The following is a 19252-nucleotide window of genomic DNA, read 5'->3' as shown; positions in this document are numbered from 1 at the left end:
AAGACTTGCTACTTAGATAGTTGCTTATAATTCATAGATTATAGTTGATTTTATTACTTCATTGGGTTAGTATTGGCATTTGTTTATAGAAGAAAAGAGCTGAAATTAGTACATAGTTCAGTTAGTCTTGCCTTTGTAAGGACTAAATACTAACCCAACACACATATTCAAACTCAACCAGCTTATCTAAAGTTAGATCACTTAAAAATATAAACTAAGGCACAACTCAGAATAACTGATTTCGTCATACTTTACTGTAGTACTGTCATCCTACCACTACTCATTTCTCCCAACAATCAACCTGATCACTACTTAGTACACACTACTTACTATTCACTACTTAGTACACACTACTTAGTGCACACTGCTACTAACACGTAGCTTTAATAAAATCAGGGTGTTTTAACCAAAGTAATTTTTCATATCTTATCTGCAATTCGATATGACGTCATCTTATTTCAACACACTCACATTTATTTAATAAAAGACACCAATGCTCGTATCAAGGAATGTCTTTAATGGAGTATTTATTGGTTAAGTATTAAGTTAGTATTGAGTTAGTATTGAGTTAGTATTGAGTATTACATTGACCCCTGCTTAGACATATTTTAACATATATATAGAGTAGTTTTTTAAACCCTTAATGAAGTTCAACTTAATATCTAGATTTAACTGGATTTATTTATGCCTTCTAGGCTTAATGAACTGTTCTAGCAATCAGTCTTTTGATTTGGGACCTAATCCGCCTCCAACTTTTACTCAGTTACATTCTAGCCAGATAAGTACATCGGATGCTTATAATGACCCTAGAAATAATCAACCAATATACTCGGCCCCATTACATCATAATCAGCCAAGTTCATTAGAAGAACCTAAACAGCCAATAGTTACTCGACCAATCAAACTAATTGATCCACGACAACCAAAGATGAATGCCCCTGGTACTTCAAGTTCTAGTGCCGGTGGGCCAATTAAATCTCAAAAGGCTAAACTTGGAACTTCACCTTATGACAACCCTAAACTTAGTTTATGGCGACCGAAACCAGGCCTATCAACAACCAAAGAGCAAAAGACAGTAATCCAATTTTCTAATCAGAGTAAGTTAGTCGTCTTCCTATTGACTCCTTCGTTGCCACCTCTAAATGAGCTAAACGCTAGTCTCAGAGTCCTTATTATTCGCATTAGGTGCCAAATTAACAAACTTAATGGACTGCATATTCTTGAGCTGATCTGTCCTAATTTAGTGAGCTTTGAAATTATCAAAGAGATTGACAACTCGATAAGTACTTCATGCGATAGAGCAGAAGAAATAACCACTCTGTTTAAACATACAAATCTACACACTCTAACTCTGAATAACAATCGAATCAGTAAGTTTCAAGTTGATTGCCTCAAATGCTTCCCAGCCCTAAAAGCTCTTAGTCTCAGACATAACGGTTTAAAGCACTGTTTTTTCGGTGCGCGTTCTATCTACCAACATACTGGACTCAAGTACTTGGACCTAATTGGTAATCCTGGACTAGACTGTCCGTTGTTTGCAAGCCCTGATGTTTTAAAGTACGCTGTCGCTTTATGCTCTAATACTGATATTAACCACGGCTATGACACTAAAATATCACATGCCCTTGATCTCCTCTTTACTCACATGGCAACCTATGAATGTCTAGATGGTCATTCCACTCGAATGAACACCACTCTTCAAATACTCAAAATAGATACATTATTCATTTCTCAGACGACCTATCCGATCAACTACTTCTTTCTAGGTTTAGAAGAGTTAATCATCAACAACCCACTCAAAACTTGCCCACACTACACTATTTCCGCCCTACTCAGACCAAATCGGCATCTTAGAATCTTCAAACACGGTGTAGAAGAGTATCCTCCGTATGCGATAGTAAATGGGAATGAGTTTTTGCTTACAACTTTTGGACCAGATCTATTCATCAACAACACACCCAGCCAGCCTAACCAATCCCATTTCATTCTTAAAAGCCAGGGATTAACCATGAACTACCCCCGACACCCAAACACCTCTCCTATTGAGTGCCTTCATATCAAAACATCGAAGCCCTGGTCTTATACCCAGATTTGGCAGTATATTTCCGATTTGCCTCAGTTGAAAATCCTCTCTCTTGATATCCTTAGTGTCTCTGAAGTCATTACGTTGCAACCCAATAGTCTTACTAGGCCTGCTCCCGAAAGTGAATCTTCTACATCTAACAGGAACATGCAAGCCACACCCGCTAAATTTCCTAATCTTACTACCTTGGTGCTCAAAGGAGACCCACTCTACCTGGAAATAATCTTCTATGCGCCGAAACTAGTAATTGTGGACTACCAAATGGAAGACCAACTTGCCATCCAAATAGAGGAGACAAGTTATAACGCCTTGTTAGACTGTGCTGAACACTATTCCACACCAACTCGCCTAATCATAACTTTCCGCGACTATCATGGGGCCGGCCTGTTCTTTTACAAGTACTTAGCCCTATTCACGTGCGTCACTTCCATAAAGATATGCCTACCGCAACCTTATACCTTCGAAAATGCCCAAACTCAGGACTTGGCTATCATCAATGCGCTTGGCGATGCCCACAGGCAGTTAGCCGACAAACTAAAGCCACTGGAAGTGCTAGAACTTGTTCACTCACAGCCATCTACGCTAACCTTTGCTAATCCGGCTTCTGGCAATCCAATCGCCTCCAATTCATTAGCTGATATTGACTCACTCACAACCATTAACAAGATTACTATTGGTGGTGCAGGTATTGATGAAATTCTCCAGCTATTTAACACGGCCAAGCCAATCATATGGTCAGCCGGCATCAAAGACTTTAATATCTGCTTTACCGAATTCCGCAACAGCCATACCAATATTGGTGTTGCTTTAAGGGGTATTTTAAATAGTCTCTTCAAGCCAACTTCTAGATTTGATAGCACGTCTAGCGCTACACCGAGTTCTTCTAATACCACTCCTACCAGACCTGCAACCCCATGCCCGCTTAACAGTATCCACATAAACTATCAACCTTCTGCCTACAGCGACAATATAATTCTTCCCCACCTACAAGCAGTCAACATCTTTGTTAATATAAGAGATATTTTAGACTCCCTCTATCACTATACCACTTCACCTCGGCTTTCGTTCTTCCCCGTTCTCACCTGTTATTTATCCGGACCAGGATTCACTAAACTGCCCGAGATTGTTCTAAACGAATCTCTGCCTCACTTCTTTGCCAAGTACCAGGTTGACGATACATCCCGCCTCCAGTATTTAATGAGAAAGAGAGCAGGTTTATCTCTCTACCAGTACAGGCCAGGCCGGATTCCTGTTTATTTCAACACCAGGGACACGCAACAGCCAAGTACAGGCGCCAAGCGGTCGACTATTCTTTATCTTCTTGTTGCTACTATTCTTTCCACCAGTCCAGAGAGTGCATTCGAAACCTCTTTCATCTGGACCCTTAGCGATCTCCCCAAAAGTCAGCCAACAGCCCCAGCACCAAACAAGGTTCCTCTCAACGAGCCATATCCTAATCCATACGCCAATCCACAACCCACCACATACCCCAATCCGCAGCCCAACCCACAACCCAATCCACAACCTAGCACATACCCCAATCCACAACCCAATCCACAACCAAACACATACCCCAATCCATATCCCAATCCACAACCAAACACATACCCCAATCCATATCAACCCTCTACTTCTAACAGTACACAGTCGGCCTTATCTGTACCCAATGATGAGCAACAAACCAGCTTGTCTGATGATGATTCGGTAATTGAGATTTCTGATGATAGCCAGCCTAACACGCCATCTTCCTCAACCGTTACTCAACCAACCCAGTTTAGTGCTGATCAGCAAGCCACAATGTCTCACCTGAAACAAGAATATAATGATTGGCAATCCACCACAGCTTATCCAGCTCAACCATCCTCTTCAACTTACCCGAGTCAACAACAAGCCCCAGATTATTCTACCCAGCAACCACATCCAGGCATCTACTACAACCAACCCTACCATATGCAACCCTACCACAACCAACCCTACCACAACACCTCTTCCACTTCTTACACACAATTGCAGCATATGCAGCCAGTTGCCCCTCAGCCAGATCCTAATCAGCCATCTAGTTCTGGCCTACAGCCGCAGGCCATGCCATCTTGCTCCAACCAATTCTATCCTGATCAATGCTATTCTGACTCTTCTACCCCGCAAGCACCATTAGACTTCACTAGGCAAGATGTTACTCAGTCTTTCCCAGGCCAGGAAATCACCCCAGGATACGCCAATCAACCGACTAACCAGCAGAATAATTCCTACAATGCATCGCTTGATCACCAGAATCAAACACACCTCTACCCTATGAATGCTAATCAAGACTGCTCAGGCCAGCCATCTACTTCTTCCCATACCGCACAGGATGTGTTAGCTCGACCATCCTGCAACTGGTCTCAAACCACCTCTTCTTCTTTCGGCAACGCCCCCTACAACACCCAACATGATAATTCTGCCCCAGGCAACGACCCCACCAATCCGGCCTTTACTAACCAGCCCCAACAAGGACCCTACTACAACCCACCACCCCCATACTATAGTGCCCACCATACTGTTCACCCCCCGTGCCCACCACAACCACCTCAATAAATCCTAATCTAACTTAATAGCTCTAAAAGACCCAACAACCCAATACTAACTATGATGTTCAATATACGACATTCTATTGAGTTGGTAGTGAGTTGAGTTAGATTGAGTTAAAGATTGGTATAGTACAATTCCCAACTACAAATACATGATCTACATGGGCTAAGAAGATAACAACCCAATTAGATACTGTACACATCATATCCAGTTGATACTTTATTCAATAAATCCTACGAGTGTCTAATATGATTATGTCTTGGTTTAGTATTGGTTTGGTATGGATTGAAAACGGCGAGTAATCACTTACTACCCCAATACTAACTCAATTCAACTCTAATCTTAATCTTAATATAATCCAATCCTAATATTAATCCTATTTTCAAAATAAAGCAAACCCTTTCCCATTCCAAATTCACTTAGCTTTTAAACTAGTTTTTATTTAATCCACACTAACTCAACAAATCTTATCATATCTTAACTTAACTTAACCAAACTCAACTTAACCAAATCAACCAAATCATAACATAACTCAACTCAACCATATCATATCTTAATCATAACTCAACTTAATCATATCATAACTCAAGTCACAACTCAACTCAATCATATCTCAACATAACTTAATCATAACTCAACTCAACTCAACCCAAATCATAACTTAACCTAATCATATCTTTATTATCGCAAGAAGTAAACCTAGCTTAAGCCGAACATCACTTAACTTAACTTAACTTAACTCAACCCAATACTAACCCGTCGGTCCGGCCATTAGATCTATAGTAGGCTTCCGACTACTCCTTCTTGGGGCGCTTGTTAGTCTTAGGCGAGCGTTGAGCTCGTTTAGGGCGCAGACCTTTTCTAGCCCGGTCCGATGCCGTAGGTAATGCCGCCTTCTTCTTGGTAACGGCCGTTGCCCCTTCGGATTTAGCAGCTGCCTTAACCGCCGGCTTAGCAGCTATCTCTTCCGGCGAGTATCCCATCTTCTTAATCCGGGCCACATAGAACCCATCCGTGTTGTGCACGTGGGGATAGAACCGCCGCGTAAGTTTCAAACTCGGATGGAAGATCTTCCCCCGGTAAGAACTAAACCCATTCTTCCCAATCGGTAACTCCGTATCAACTACCTTAGCATTCTTCCTCTTCCGCAAGAGATAGTCAACCACACACTCATTCTCCTCCACCAGAATAGAACAAGTCGAATAAACCAGCACTGAATTAGCCGGATCTTTAGGATTCAACATATCAAATGCCTTTAAAATCAACTCTTTCTGCTTCTCCTGCAACCGCCGCACACTCATAGCATCCTTATTCCGTTTAGCCGCCGGATCTTTAGCCAGAACACCCGTCCCAGAACAAGGTGCATCCAATAAAACCTTATTAACCCTAGTATAAGGCAAAGCCAAAGCATCCATAACCGTACAAATAGTATTACTCACTCCCATCCGTTGTAAATTAGCAGCTAAAGCAACTGCCCGACTAGCACTAACATCATTAGCATAAATAGTACCCTTATTACCCATAACAGCGGCTAAATGAGAAGTCTTACCCCCTGGGGCAGCACACATATCCACTACTACATCTTCTGGTTGGGGAGATAAAGCCAGGACTGGTAGCATAGAAGAAGCACCTTGAAGAATATACTGGCCAGCTAAATACTCAGGTGTAGCACCAATTGGCACACTGCTGTTATAAACTACGGCTCCGGCATCACTCCAATCAATCTTTTCTAGATTAACCCCACGATGGGTTAGTTTTTGGATCAAACTACTACGAGTGGTTTTTAAACGGTTGGCCCGAATAGTTATAGGCCGTTGGGCATCAGAAGCCGTTATAAAAGCATCTTTTTCTTCACGATTGAACATTTCTGTTATTTTCTCTAAAAGATAGTCATTGTACGTTGCTTCTAATGGATTAATGTACGTATCAATTGGTTCAATCTCTGACGTCATGCAAATTTTGCACTGAGATTGCCGAGTTCTATTTATAACTGCTAAATAAGACACCGGCAAAGGTAGAATGGGCTTGTTGGTGGCCGGATCGTTGATTTAGAGCTAAAGGTTCAGTCCTGACTTGTGGTGGCCCAAGATCTCTTAAGTGCGTCTCAAGAATTCGTTCACCCGCACTGAGGTTCTTATAATGGAGGCGGTGATAACTGCGGATTTCAGTGGCATTCTTAGTAACAAGGTAATTGGCCAGAACACTCCAGTTTTTACCGATATGCGGGAAAAGAAGGGCAAACATTTGTCGTTCATGCACTTGCCAATGTCCATCAGGGGGTGGATCTCGTTTCTTATCGGGACGTGGGGGTCGAGTGGGTGGTTTTTGAATAAACTTCTTATAGTACTTGTAATAAGCTCTGATATCTCCTTCTGTTTTGCCTTTAATACTCTCTATGTACAGGGTCCATTTCTTGCCGAGGGTAGGGAAAAGAGCGGCAAAGAGGTCCTGGTCGGTTTGCGTCCATTCGCGTTGCACAAGGTCTTTTAAGTCTACATCAGCTATTTTACGAGTATCCCGATAAGCATTCTTCCAAAGTTTAAGACGAAGAGTATACTTCTTATGATAATAAAGATGAATTACTTCAGCTGGTTTACGCCAGGGTAAGAACTCACGATTAATCCGGACAAAGTCTTTACCCACTTCAGCAAAGGCTTTCTTTAAGAGATCGTCTTCTCCAAGGTAAGTATAGACTTGACTGTGCTGAGAATGATGAGCTTGTGGGTCTTTAATAGTTGTATCGTAGAGGTAAAGAGTTACTTGGGCTGGAGTAATATCTGGGATCCATGCTTCATTAAGTCGACTTCTTTGTTCAGCGGCCATAAGGACTTCTGGTACTTCTTCTCTTAAAGTACCTAAGGCAGCTAGTTCTGGGCACTGGGACCAGAACTCAATTTCCAAAGGAAGTCGAGTGGCCGTCGGTCGGCGGAGGGCAGCATTAATATGATAGACTCGTTCGGCCTCTTCTTGAGCTACTTTAGCTTTAGCCAGGATATAAGCATAAACAGGAGGAATACGTAAACTACCGGATAGTTCTGGACTAGTAGATGGTTCAGGTTGGTGGGGCCAAGTACTTAGTTGAAGGGAAGGAGAGTCTTGGTCATCTTCTGGAGTATGAAGGATTCCGGGTATTTCAGAAGTACTACTAGTTAAGTTACTAGTGACTGGACTGGTTGGTTTATCGTTTAGTTCATTATTTAGTTCGCTAGTCATTGTCTTAGTCATCTCTTCTGGTGCACGACTTAATATTAAATTGGGCTGATTTGGAGGAGTATAGGTATTATCATTAGGATGTAATGGTTGGGGTGGTATTATTGAGTTGGGATGAGTATGTGTGGTGTTAGTATGAGTAGTAGTGGAGTTAGTAGCGGAGTTAGTATGTGTAGGGGTGGAGTTAGTATGTGTAGGGGTGGTTTGAGTGGTAGGGGTATTGAGTTGAGCTGAGTTAGTAGTGGTGGGAGTGGAGTTAGTAGTGGTGGGGGGAGTAAGAGGTCTTTCTGGTAGACCTTCTGGATGGGTGTAAGTGGTGGGAGAGAGTGTGCCTCGGACGGGGACTCGGTCTGAACGTGGCATATCTTCATACGTGCGTCGTTGGAATGGCCTTCTCCTGGCTTGTGGCCAATTAGACCGTCTATTTGGATCGTAATTGGAGAAATATCCACCAGAACTACTAGTAGAATCTCTAGGCATATTAGAACGACCTCCCCTTCTACTATCTCTAGAATAAAACCAATCTTTACGTCGATTACCATCCATAGCGAAAAAGAAATTTGACATTGGTGGTGTAAATAGTAGTTGAACTGGTTTAGAGATTAAGTAAAGCATGTAGATTGTCAAAATATTTTGGATCTTATCATTTACTCACTTGTGAATCTCTGGGTTAAATCTGGCCGATTATGTTTTTATATCTATTAAACTCTATTGCCAAAAAGCTTTATTGAGTTGAGTTGGTTTGGGTTGGGTTGGGTTGGGTTGGTTTGGTTACTTTGGTTTAGTTTCGGATTATCTTCTTTCCTTTTATAGTATTTTTCAATTGGGTTAATCTTAATCCTATCTTATCTTAATTGGTTTTGATTTTGATTTTGAATTGAGTTAAGTTAGTATTGGGTTAAGTTAAGTTGAGTTAAGTTAGGTGGTAGTGGTATTAGTAAAGTAGTGTTATTAGTAGTAAAGTATTAGTAAAGTAGTGTTGTTAGTAATATTGTATTAATAAAGCATTGTTAGTAGTAGTAGTAAAGTAGTGTTATTAGTAGTAGTAGTAGAGTATTGAATAAACAATTCTTAAGTCAGATCAATTTGGTTTTGTTAAGCAAAGAATACTAATCCAATCGGATAATTAAGATGTTTTAGAATGGTTGATGCTTCTTTCACTAACTTAATTCTGATCTAATCTAAGACAATAAGAACTAGTACTTAAGCATTAGTTTGTTATTGGGCGGTGGCAGTCTAGCCTAATTCAAGCCTTCTACTTGGTACGTAGTTAAGCCTTCAATTCTTGGTTAGTTATGCTTAATAGCGTAATGGTTACCCAGTAGCTACGCCCCGCCCGGACTTGATGAGGCATTATGACCGGAAGAGTCCATAAAGAATAAGCTTTCAAAAGGCTTTAAAACTCTCTGGTGGCTACCGTTAGACAGCAAGATTGGGGCACTGTCTAGCCGCCACTAGTGTAGTAGGTACAGGAGAGGGAGAAGAAGGTGAAAAATCCAGTACCCCTCGTCCCATAAAGATTCCTTGTTTGTAGTAAGGCAGCTATTTCCTTAGTTCTACTCAAACATGCGTGCCCCCGGTTGTGAACCACTGTTACTAGTGGACTAGCAACTGCGCTGGTAATTGCCATTATCTGCCAAGTAATGGATGTAGTGCCGGCGATAATTTGGATCGCGAGAGGGTCACTCGTCCTCTCGGAGTAGGAACAGTTGTGTCCGCATTGTCTCTCATAAGAGTTGACATTCGTTCCTCGGATTGACACTGACAATAAATTGAACCTCACACCCCAATCGTATCAAGTTGTTATAGTTATATTATCTTACTTCTCTTATCACATACTAACTCCAACTCCACTCCACCTCACCCCAACAACCACCCACCCCAATACCAACTCAATACCAACTCAACTCCACCTCTACCCACCCCAATACTAACTCAATACCAACCTCTACTAATCCTAACCATATCAGCTACTAACCCAATTTCTTTTTGTGTTTTTATGGTCCTAAGAGAATCTCTACAAGCTGAAGCTGCCCGATATGCTGAAAAGTATGCAGAAAAGACCGGAACTACTATTGTTGGGGTTAAAGGTAAAGATTATGTTGTTTTAGCGGCTGATACGCGTTCTACTAATGGTCCTATTGTTGCTAACAAGAACTGTTCTAAGATTCACAGAATTGCAGATAATATCTTCTGTTGTGGAGCTGGAACTGCAGCTGATACGCGTTTTACTACTAAAATGGCTGAGTGTTCAATGTATCGTTATGCTTTGAAGTATGATAAGGTACCTCTTTTGAGCTACTGCATTAATATCTTGAAGAGACACTTGTTTAGGTACCAGGGATATGTGCAGGCTGCTTTGATTATAGGTGGAGTAGATGAGACAGGTCCAGTACTTTGTGGTATTCATCCACACGGTAGTATAGATAACTTACCCTATACGGCCTTGGGATCGGGTAGTTATGCGGCTATTGGTATGTTGGAGAGTCAGTGGAAAGAAGATATGAGTGTGGATGAAGCTATTGCCTTGGCCTGTAGTGGGATTGAAGCTGGAATTCAAAATGATCTTTACTCTGGATCTAATATTGATCTTTGTGTTATCAAAACTGACCAAGAAAAGGTCTTCATAACTGAGTACCACCGGCCTTATAAGGTTGTGGGTAAGAAGGAAGAGAAAAATGCCCAGTACAGGTACCCTCGTGCTAGTGTACTTGTTAAGAAGGAGGAAATCATTAATCTCGTTGATATTCGAGATGCCCTCAATCCAACTCAATAAATGAAGTGTTATCTTAAATTGGGTTATGTTATGTTTGGTTTAGTTTGGTTTAGTTTGGTTTAGTATTGGTATAACAATCTAAAACGTATCTTAATCTTATCTTAATCTTATCTAAATCTTATCTTAATCTTATCTTAATCTTATCTTAATTCAAAATCATCAGTGGCAGATACGGTAAGGTTCTTAATATACATAACTGTAGGTTGTCATACGACCACTACCACTACTAATATGATTACTGATAAGATACTACACTACTCAATACTCACTACTAAACCAATTTAAGACTAACTTAATATGACGTCATCTTATTTCAACTCAACCAATACTCACTCAATAGACAACCTCAACACTTATATCAAATACTATCTTCAATTGGGTTAGTATTATGTTGGTATTATGTTAGTATTATGTTAGGATTGAGTACTACAACAACATAACACAACACAACATAACACAACACAACCCAATTAGTAGCAATCGTATGAAGACATTAACCTAGTTTATTTACAGATCTAACTATCTAGACATCCTAATCCAACTCAACTCAACACAACCCAACCCAACCCTAACTCAACTCAACTCAACTTAACAGGATATAAACGTCTTCAATATACTATACTAATGTAATACTATACTAATGTAATATGATTATTTACTTATTAGGAGTAGGGAAATCTAGATCGAGTTTTTGAACGTCCTTTTTGTACTTCTCTTTAAGATCAACGTACATTTTGGTGAGCTTATCAATTACGGACTTATCTCGGAGTTGGACTTCTAGTAACTTTCGCTCGGCGGCTTTCTGGGCCTTTTCGACCTCTTCGGCCACTCGAGTGTTGATGGCTGTACGGGCAGTTTCCTTTAACTTAGTAATTGTACGGATGAGCTTATCTTCATACTCTTTTTTGATAGTAGAGATTCTTTGATGATATTGTTCTTCTAGATCGCGTATCTTGAGTTTATATTGGGCTTTTAGTTCTTTAATCTCTCTATCTTTGGTTTTTTGAACTTCTTTATCAATTGTTTCTTCGAGTGTTTCTTGCATATCTAAGACTTTGCTTTGTAGGTCTTTAAGTCGAGATAGCTCTTGTTCGACTGTATGTATTTTACTAAGTTGTGAAGCAGAGTCGTATTTGGTTCTAAATGGAGTAAATTCACGATGTTTAGGCTTATTAGGAGTTGTATCAATATTAGTAAATTCAATTGAGTCTTTGAATTGACGTTCTAAGTCATGTACTTCATTATTACGTCGGAAGTCCATCCTAATAAATAAAAAAGGAATGTTTAGTATTGATTAGTGGGGTAGAGATAAGGATAGGGGTCGGAAGGGGTCGAATAAAGGTCTAGATTTAGTGGGGAGGTGTAGGGTTAGTATTAGTAAGGAGATAAGTGAAGTAGTTAGGTTTAGTAAATAAAAAGAACTACTATACAAGGCAAACAGTTGATATGCAGGTGTATTGTGTTGGGTTAGAGTTGGAGTTGAGTTTGGAGTTGGAGGTGGAGGTGGGTTGGAGTTGAGTTGAGTTGAGTTGGAATTAGGTAGTTAAATTTTCCTTTTATGGCAATTGGGTGGGTAGTGATAATAAAGTGGGTAGTTATTCCGTGTGTTTATTATGAAGGGTTGTGTTTATTGTGGATGTATGAGGAAAAAGAGTATGGGTTTATTGAACTATTCCGGGGTTTACGGGCTGATGCAAGTATTGATATTCTGCAACGAGATCCGATTACGATGCGGACGTACTTGGGATTGGCGGTGGAATGTCTTAATAGGAAGAAGGACTTTATAATGGCTGTTGTACTAACGGAGACAGATAAGATGGAGGTGGAGGCTGAAAAGTCAGACCATGTGCCGGCTATGTATGTGCAACGAGGGACGGCATATTTAGCAGAAAGTATTAATCTTCATCGCTTCTATGTTTCACAAGCAAATCCGAATGTTATGTGTATTGTTAAGCGGTCGGTTAAGGATCCAATTAAACAGGTCCCGATTTTGAACATTTATTACTACATGGTTCATTTGGGTAGTTTACGGGCTTTGTTGCAGCCGTTACTGTTGAGTAACTTTAATGAGGGCGGGAAAAAGATAGAGGACTCATTGGAAGCCTTGTCTGAACTTAATAAGGTCTTTCCAATTATCATGCGAGCTGAATGGATTGGTAGTGAGGACGACTACTTTCAGAATAGTATCTTTCATGAGTACTTACAAACCAACTCAATTATTGCTAAGATAACAGATGCTAGGCAAGAAAGTGAAGAGAGTGTTAAGATAGAACGAAGAATCTTCTTTGTTTTCTTTGCAGTGCTAATTAGTTGTACCTGTTTGTCTTTTGTGGGGCAGTTAGTTGTTGGAGTTCTCACTTATCTTTCAGCCCTCAACCACTTGATTTTGGTTTTGGTTTCCATCGGACTAATTTACATCAACAAAATCGTTTAATTTGAGTTGTGTTGTGTTGAGTTGAGTTAGTATTCAGTTTAGTATTCAGTTTAGTATTAGTACTGGGTTGGATTGGACTTAGTATTAGGATTGTATTGAGTTAGTATGGAGACATATTTAGTTATAATAAAGTAGATTGAGTCGTCTAGTGGCGTACTCAGATAAATACTCGAAAGGCACGATCGGTGTCTCCTGTTGATATGCAGTTTGAACTATTTGATCAACTAGGACGAGCCTTTCCTTGCTTGGTGGCTGCCACTTTAATGCAGCATACTCTAGGCATAAATAAACACTTAGAAAGACCTTTTGCGCCTGCTTATCATCTGGCCTGATTAAAGACCGAATCGAATGGACAAACTTGGCTAAGTTCTGAATCTTGGCCAAGCTTTGAGTGCTTTCTTGTAAATGCAGTACTAATGACTCCAGCCATAAGCGATAGGCCTGGTGGCGATTCTGGTTGTAAAGACTGTCCCCTTGTCTCTTCAGCTTTTGCGCTAGTGCTAAGGGATCACTCTCTGGCCATAATCTTTCAGGTCGTAAAAAGCTCATGTACCCATACTTGGTTACTTTCGGGTCACAAAAGTACCCAGAACCCAATAGTCGGCTGTAAATACCAGCTAACTCACTGGCCGACTGAGAATGTTTGTGTGACAAACTGATATCTTTTGTTTTTAAGTTAGATTGGGACACTTTTGGTGAGACATAACCAGAAGAAGAAGTAGGTGTATTGGAGTAAGGAGAAGAGTTAGAAGAGGAATTAGAGAGTGGCATAGGACAAAAATAAACTAGATACAAATAGAGAGAGATGTGTTTAGCAAAATATTTAATGAACCAATCTAGCTATAGTATGAAGATTGAATTTGGCAGTCTAGTTCGAGGGAGTGATAAAGATAAAGAGGGTCAAAATTATCAATCTGAAATTAAGTCCATGATGTATGCTTGTGGTGACGTTAGAAACCCTAATAAGGCGTCTAGTATTTATTTAGAGCAGATTGTGTATGCACATATCAAAACACTTTTAGATAAGAGCTACGAGATATCACGGCTACGAGGAAGTAAGCAGGTGGGTATAGAGGATATTGTCTTTGTGCTACGCCGCAACCCATGCCGAGTTAAGAAGCTATCAAATTACATTGTTTTCAAAGACGTACGTAATCGTGTTAACAAGGAAGTGGTTGCTTTGAATGCCGCTAAAGAGGCCAAATTAAGCTATAGCTGGCTGCCCCGGAATATTTATGATAAGGCCAACGAACTAAAAGACCGACTCTATGCCATTGATCGGATGACTGAAAACATGTCCAAAGAAGAGTATTTAGACTTCACTGAATGTCGCCAGGCTTCGTTTACCTTTCGCAAGATCAAGCGGTTTAAGGACTTTTTGGGGACAGATTATAAGCTAAAAGACGAAGTGGTAGATATCCTGGGCTTTGTTGCCTGTGAGGTTATCTTTGATATTGTCAGTATAGCGAGTGAGATCAGTGCTCGCAAGAACAAAGGCCAGAGTGAGCAAGCCCCGGTTGAAGGAATGTTCAAAGAGAAGTCCATGAAAGTCCCTATCACTATCCCGGACATTGACGAGGCCTGTCGCCTGCTCAAAGAACAAGGAGTGATCTACTAGTTGCTCCATCCAAATCAACCCTATATTATACTATACCATCTTAACTTGATACTATCTTAATATTATCTTAACTTAACTTGATACTATCTTAATATTATCCTAACTTAACTTAATACCATCTTAACACTATCCTACCTTAACATAATACCATCTTAACTTGATACTATCTTAACATAATACCATCTTAATACTATCCTACATCAACACAACGTTATCTTAACACTATCTTAACTTGATACTATATTGACATAATACAACATTATCCTAACTTAACTTAATACTATCTTAACTTAATAAGCAACTAATGTGTATGGATTAGGAAGGGTTTATTAATTATTCTGATCGTAAATTAAGTAGTTTGGATGAGGCTATCTTGATAAGATCGGATTGGAAAGCATCAGATTGGATTAGGAGTTTGAGCTCCTCTGGACTTCTGTTTTCCTCTGAAAGGTAGAGGGCGGCTAAACCAGTAACGTACGGTGCAGCCATAGAAGTCCCCGAGAGAACGCGGGTGGTTCCGTTAGCATATGCACTAGTTATCTCTACTCCGGGCGCAAATAGATCAACACACTTGCCGGTGTTGCTGAAAATAGCAATGTCGTCGGTTCGGTCAATGGCGCCGACTGTGATAGCACTTTTGATTGATGCCGGGGAATAGCTACAGGCGTCTGCGGAGTCGTTACCACCGGCCACAATCACGTGAATGCCTTGCTTGACGGCCCGTTTCACAATCTCTTGCATAATGCTGCTCTTGACTCCACCAAGGCTCATATTAATAACGGTTTTAGGCTGCTTTTCCTTCTTGAGCTTCTTATGGTGCTCCTTGATCACGTAAATCAGCCCCATAATAGTATGCTCAGTTGTGCCTTGGCCATTAGCATTAAGAATCTTCACGGGAATCAACGTAGCCTCTTTGGCCATACCAAAAGTCTTACCCGCCACAATGCCAGAACAGTGCGTACCATGGCCATTGTCATCGGCAGTATCAACTGTGCCATCAATTAGATTGATTCCTGATTCAACCTGCCCGGAAAGTTCTGGATGGGATTTGTCTATGCCGGTATCGAGAATGTAAACGAAAACACCTTTGCCGGCCGTCTTGGGGTAGATATAGGTATCCAGAGAATAGACCATCTTTCTTTGGGACATTCGACTGAGCCCCCAGGACTCGGTGCTTTGAATCACCAGGCTGTCGCTAAAGGCCGGGTAGTGCATGCGAGTAAAGATGGACGCAAAGTTTCCAACACTAGCCATGGCCTTCTTGCCAATTAAAGGCAGCAGAGGATGGGGTCGCTTGCGGTTCTTACGATAGATCTTCTTGATCGGGTGTTTGCGGAAGTGGCGGCGGCCCTTAAGAATATTGTGTTTCGCCTGGTACAGGCCATCGCCCCAAATCATGGCGGCTTCTAAATCTCCCAGTGACTCCCAGGTTATATTGTTGTCCTTGGCCGGAAGCGGTGTTTCGTAAACTTGAATGGCATAGGTCTGATCTTCTTCAACTGCCATAACTTCAGGGCGCTGCTTTAGCTGCTCTACTTGGTTGGTCGTGAGCTCGCCGGCATAGCCATACACGCCCGGTGCAGTGAATCCCTTTAACTCCAGGGGATCTACTCCCAGACTTGAAATCCATTCTTCATGGCTTTGAATGGCCATGGCGCCCACTCCTTCCCGGAGAAGCACCACGTGCCTTTTGGCATTACACAATGCAAAGAGCATCAGCAATCCCCACAACATGCCAGACAGCAGGCCAGACAATAAATATACCAGCTGAAACAGCGAAACATATTGTGTTTTAAGTATTTATTGGAGATTAGATCATTGTCATATACGCGATTCCTCCAACTAGTGTTAGAAGAGACGTTCCAATAGAAACATAGGAGATGGTCTTCCTGGTGCGTTTGCTGAAGAATCCTTGATCTAGATGTTCAGCGTTCAGTTTGTTACTTGGAACAATGACGTATCGGCCTGAAACTTTTCGCACGGGCTTGCTTTCCTCATCACTACTGGTGTCTTCGCGTTCTTCAAGTAACATCTCGCCTAAAACGACCTTGCGGAACTCCTGGCAGATGTTAGCTGTTGTGCGAAGCTCGTCTCTGATAGCCTCGATTGCTCGGTCTAAATTAAGACCCTCGATGCCATCGGTGGCAACGCCTAGATGGTATATCAGCTCGGTCTTCATTTGGTCACACATGTAAAGAGCATGTCGTTGGCCAATGAGAACTTCAACAACGTAGTGGTAGAGACCTAGAGTTAGAGTGCTGATGGGGTCATTGCAGCTTAAAGCGTATTTAAGAGCGGGGATCAAAACAGCGTTGCACTCGGCAATAGTGTAGTCGGCCCATTGTTGGTGATTTCTTGGAACACCATCTAAGCCTTTGGTCACTTCTTCATCGTCTGACATCTCTCGGAACTCCGGCAATACTGGAATGAGATTGGCGGATTGTGATTGCACAAGCACTCGAGGGGGAGGACAGTTGCTCAGTATAGAACGAACTGAAGACTGGAATGTCTTAGCTCCAATCCACTTAGTCTTGAGTTGTTCTTCGCCCTTGGTAATCTGAATGGGCTTGAACTTTCTGATGCTTTGGATAGTGGAGACCAAGTAGTCCATGTAGGAGAGTAATTTGTCGACACTTTGGTTCTTGGTAATGGTATCGGACTCTTGGTGGTAGCAAAGTGAGCCAGTGGTTGTTACATTGGAGCTCTGGTTGTAGAGGCTGGATAGGTCCGTAACCAGCTGTGATTTCTGAGTGAACATCAACTCCGGTCCATACTTGGACATCAAGTTGCGATGGGCGAAAGCGTCTCGGGACATCTCACCAGGACGTTTCAACACAAACTCATTAAGGAAGGTAATCTCTTCAGCATCACTACTGAAGTCCTCTTCAGTGCAAGGAATGCTAGTTGCACCAGGTTGGCCGGCACCACCGAGTACTCCACCAACACCGCCGAGACCACCTTGAGTCTTACTTCCAGCACCACTCGATTTGCGTTTTTGAGTCTTGATTTTTCGCACTCCAGAAAGGAGTGAGCTGAAATCCTTATCTTCTTTTAGCTTTTTGTACTGGTTAGAGAACTCCAAAGACCTTGTTGCTATGCAACCCAAGTTGCTATCAATACTGAAGGTAGTGCAGATAGGCTTGAAGTTGTCATATAGATTGTTGACCAATGCGTTACGATAGTTCTTACTTTTGACAACCTCAAAACAAGCCAAGACAAAAGCCATTGCTTCTTGGACGGTGTCTGCAATTGAGTCGGAAACCAAGTTAATCGACTGGTTAGTAGAAAGGTCAATAGAAGAAATGGTTAAGCGGGCCGTTGATTGGGGGATGGAGGAAGCTTCAAAGGACTCTAAAGGCATGCGGCGATACGTAGCCAAGGCAGGACTTTGGCCGACGGTGGATAAGTCAGCGGCATTAACAATTTCATTTGCCAAGTCAGGACGGTAGTATCTCTTTTTGAAGTACAAAGTACCGTAGATGGGTCCGTCTTGGAAGATATGGGGTTGCCACGGGGCTGCCGCGACCTTTGAGTGAATCCACTGACTCAATGCCAACGCTCCAAAGGCGAGCTCCAAACAGTTCATGTCTTCTCGAATAGCCAAAGACTTGATTTCCACCTCGGTGTATGGCACCAAGTCAATCAAGCTGTCTTTATCAAGGAGGCTTTTTTGGATAATGCGATTCAAGGGAATGCAAACGCCGAGTGTGACATCGAGGCCGTGATTATTGTTAATCTCGTTCTGCAGATAGTTGTAGGTTGAAAGTGAATTTAGAACTTGGATTTCAATCCGCGCATGGTCAATGTGGTTGTCAACTACATCAACAAACAAAGGACAGTGCTCGGGGTTGTAGTCCATGTGAATTTGAGACAAGTCCAAAGTCGTTGCTTGAGGTAGCATCCCGCTATTATAGGATTGGGCCATGGCCGGAAGCGTATTTTGTGCGTTCGAACCATTAACAAATGACATGCAGAGTCTGTTCGTTTGTGAAGCGCGCAAGATCTCATCAGAAGTAACAGAGGTCGTCTGCATAATCTTAGCAGTGCAAGTCGAAACAGCGTAAAGTCCCAACTGCGCCAAAGCAACCAAGAGTTTGAACATACCCACAATTACATTCCAGCCTTTATAGTTGCCTATCTGATAAATGAAAGTCCCAAACAAACAAAAAAGACATTCATTAATGACATTCTTATCTAAATAACATAAACAAACACCCGCCATTGTTTATATTCCATCTAAAAACTCATCTAAAGTTGTGTTTTTGTTTACCCATATCTGTTTTCTTTTCCTTTTATCTGTTATGTCAACACAATGGCTGCTTAAACACTGTTTGCACTCCACCCAGAGCTCTCGACCCGATAATCTAACCCGACACGTCAGCACCGGCACATTGATTGTTTTGCAGCGATAACACCACACAGACGCATCCAAAGGATCCAAACGAGCACCTGTCGCGCACAAGAGATTCTCTACTTTGTTAAAGAGGACCTTATCTTGCTTGATCCGACTGAATAAAGGCAAAAGAGTATACCAATAGTGTAATGCATCCATTTATTTTTGGG

The 19252-nt window shown here is 41.6% G+C and overlaps 11 protein-coding genes across 11 annotated transcripts; 4 read left to right on the top strand and 7 right to left on the bottom strand.

The window, feature by feature from the left end:
* Positions 1–643: 643 nt before the first annotated feature.
* NEHOM01_0791 (uncharacterized protein) lies at positions 644–4657 on the top strand (the record flags this gene model as incomplete). The annotated part of the gene is made up of 1 exon (XM_051489669.1): positions 644–4657. One exon carries the CDS (start codon positions 644–646, stop codon positions 4655–4657), a length of 4014 nt encoding a protein of 1337 aa, XP_051345629.1.
* Positions 4658–5445: 788 nt separating this feature from the next.
* NEHOM01_0790 (25S rRNA (cytosine2870-C5)-methyltransferase) lies at positions 5446–6603 on the bottom strand (the record flags this gene model as incomplete). The annotated part of the gene is made up of 1 exon (XM_051489668.1): positions 5446–6603. One exon carries the CDS (start codon positions 6601–6603, stop codon positions 5446–5448), a length of 1158 nt encoding a protein of 385 aa, XP_051345628.1.
* A 28-nt stretch (positions 6604–6631) lies between these two features.
* On the bottom strand, positions 6632–8476 carry NEHOM01_0789 (uncharacterized protein; the record flags this gene model as incomplete). The annotated part of the gene is made up of 1 exon (XM_051489667.1): positions 6632–8476. The coding sequence occupies one exon, from the start codon at positions 8474–8476 to the stop codon at positions 6632–6634; it is 1845 nt and encodes a 614-aa protein (XP_051345627.1).
* Positions 8477–9860: 1384 nt separating this feature from the next.
* On the top strand, positions 9861–10637 carry NEHOM01_0788 (20S proteasome subunit beta 2; the record flags this gene model as incomplete). The annotated part of the gene is made up of 1 exon (XM_051489666.1): positions 9861–10637. One exon carries the CDS (start codon positions 9861–9863, stop codon positions 10635–10637), a length of 777 nt encoding a protein of 258 aa, XP_051345626.1.
* A 655-nt stretch (positions 10638–11292) lies between these two features.
* On the bottom strand, positions 11293–11898 carry NEHOM01_0787 (uncharacterized protein; the record flags this gene model as incomplete). The annotated part of the gene is made up of 1 exon (XM_051489665.1): positions 11293–11898. The coding sequence occupies one exon, from the start codon at positions 11896–11898 to the stop codon at positions 11293–11295; it is 606 nt and encodes a 201-aa protein (XP_051345625.1).
* Positions 11899–12195: 297 nt separating this feature from the next.
* NEHOM01_0786 (uncharacterized protein) lies at positions 12196–13071 on the top strand (the record flags this gene model as incomplete). The annotated part of the gene is made up of 1 exon (XM_051489664.1): positions 12196–13071. One exon carries the CDS (start codon positions 12196–12198, stop codon positions 13069–13071), a length of 876 nt encoding a protein of 291 aa, XP_051345624.1.
* A 117-nt stretch (positions 13072–13188) lies between these two features.
* Positions 13189–13842, bottom strand: NEHOM01_0785 (uncharacterized protein; the record flags this gene model as incomplete). Its single annotated transcript, XM_051489663.1, has 1 exon — positions 13189–13842. The coding sequence occupies one exon, from the start codon at positions 13840–13842 to the stop codon at positions 13189–13191; it is 654 nt and encodes a 217-aa protein (XP_051345623.1).
* A 55-nt stretch (positions 13843–13897) lies between these two features.
* NEHOM01_0784 (transcription initiation protein SPT3) lies at positions 13898–14689 on the top strand (the record flags this gene model as incomplete). Its single annotated transcript, XM_051489662.1, has 1 exon — positions 13898–14689. One exon carries the CDS (start codon positions 13898–13900, stop codon positions 14687–14689), a length of 792 nt encoding a protein of 263 aa, XP_051345622.1.
* A 333-nt stretch (positions 14690–15022) lies between these two features.
* Positions 15023–16423, bottom strand: NEHOM01_0783 (cerevisin; the record flags this gene model as incomplete). The annotated part of the gene is made up of 1 exon (XM_051489661.1): positions 15023–16423. The coding sequence occupies one exon, from the start codon at positions 16421–16423 to the stop codon at positions 15023–15025; it is 1401 nt and encodes a 466-aa protein (XP_051345621.1).
* Positions 16424–16499: 76 nt separating this feature from the next.
* Positions 16500–18911, bottom strand: NEHOM01_0782 (uncharacterized protein; the record flags this gene model as incomplete). Its single annotated transcript, XM_051489660.1, has 1 exon — positions 16500–18911. One exon carries the CDS (start codon positions 18909–18911, stop codon positions 16500–16502), a length of 2412 nt encoding a protein of 803 aa, XP_051345620.1.
* A 3-nt stretch (positions 18912–18914) lies between these two features.
* On the bottom strand, positions 18915–19241 carry NEHOM01_0781 (uncharacterized protein; the record flags this gene model as incomplete). Its single annotated transcript, XM_051489659.1, has 1 exon — positions 18915–19241. The coding sequence occupies one exon, from the start codon at positions 19239–19241 to the stop codon at positions 18915–18917; it is 327 nt and encodes a 108-aa protein (XP_051345619.1).
* Positions 19242–19252: the final 11 nt, after the last annotated feature.

The sequence above is a fragment of the Nematocida homosporus genome, assembly GCF_024244095.1.
Source record: "Nematocida homosporus strain JUm1504 chromosome Unknown 4451, whole genome shotgun sequence".
Lineage (NCBI taxonomy): Eukaryota > Fungi > Microsporidia > Nematocida > Nematocida homosporus.
The sequence above is the reverse complement of the archived record's forward strand: the minus strand, read 5'-3'. Positions and strand labels throughout refer to the sequence as shown.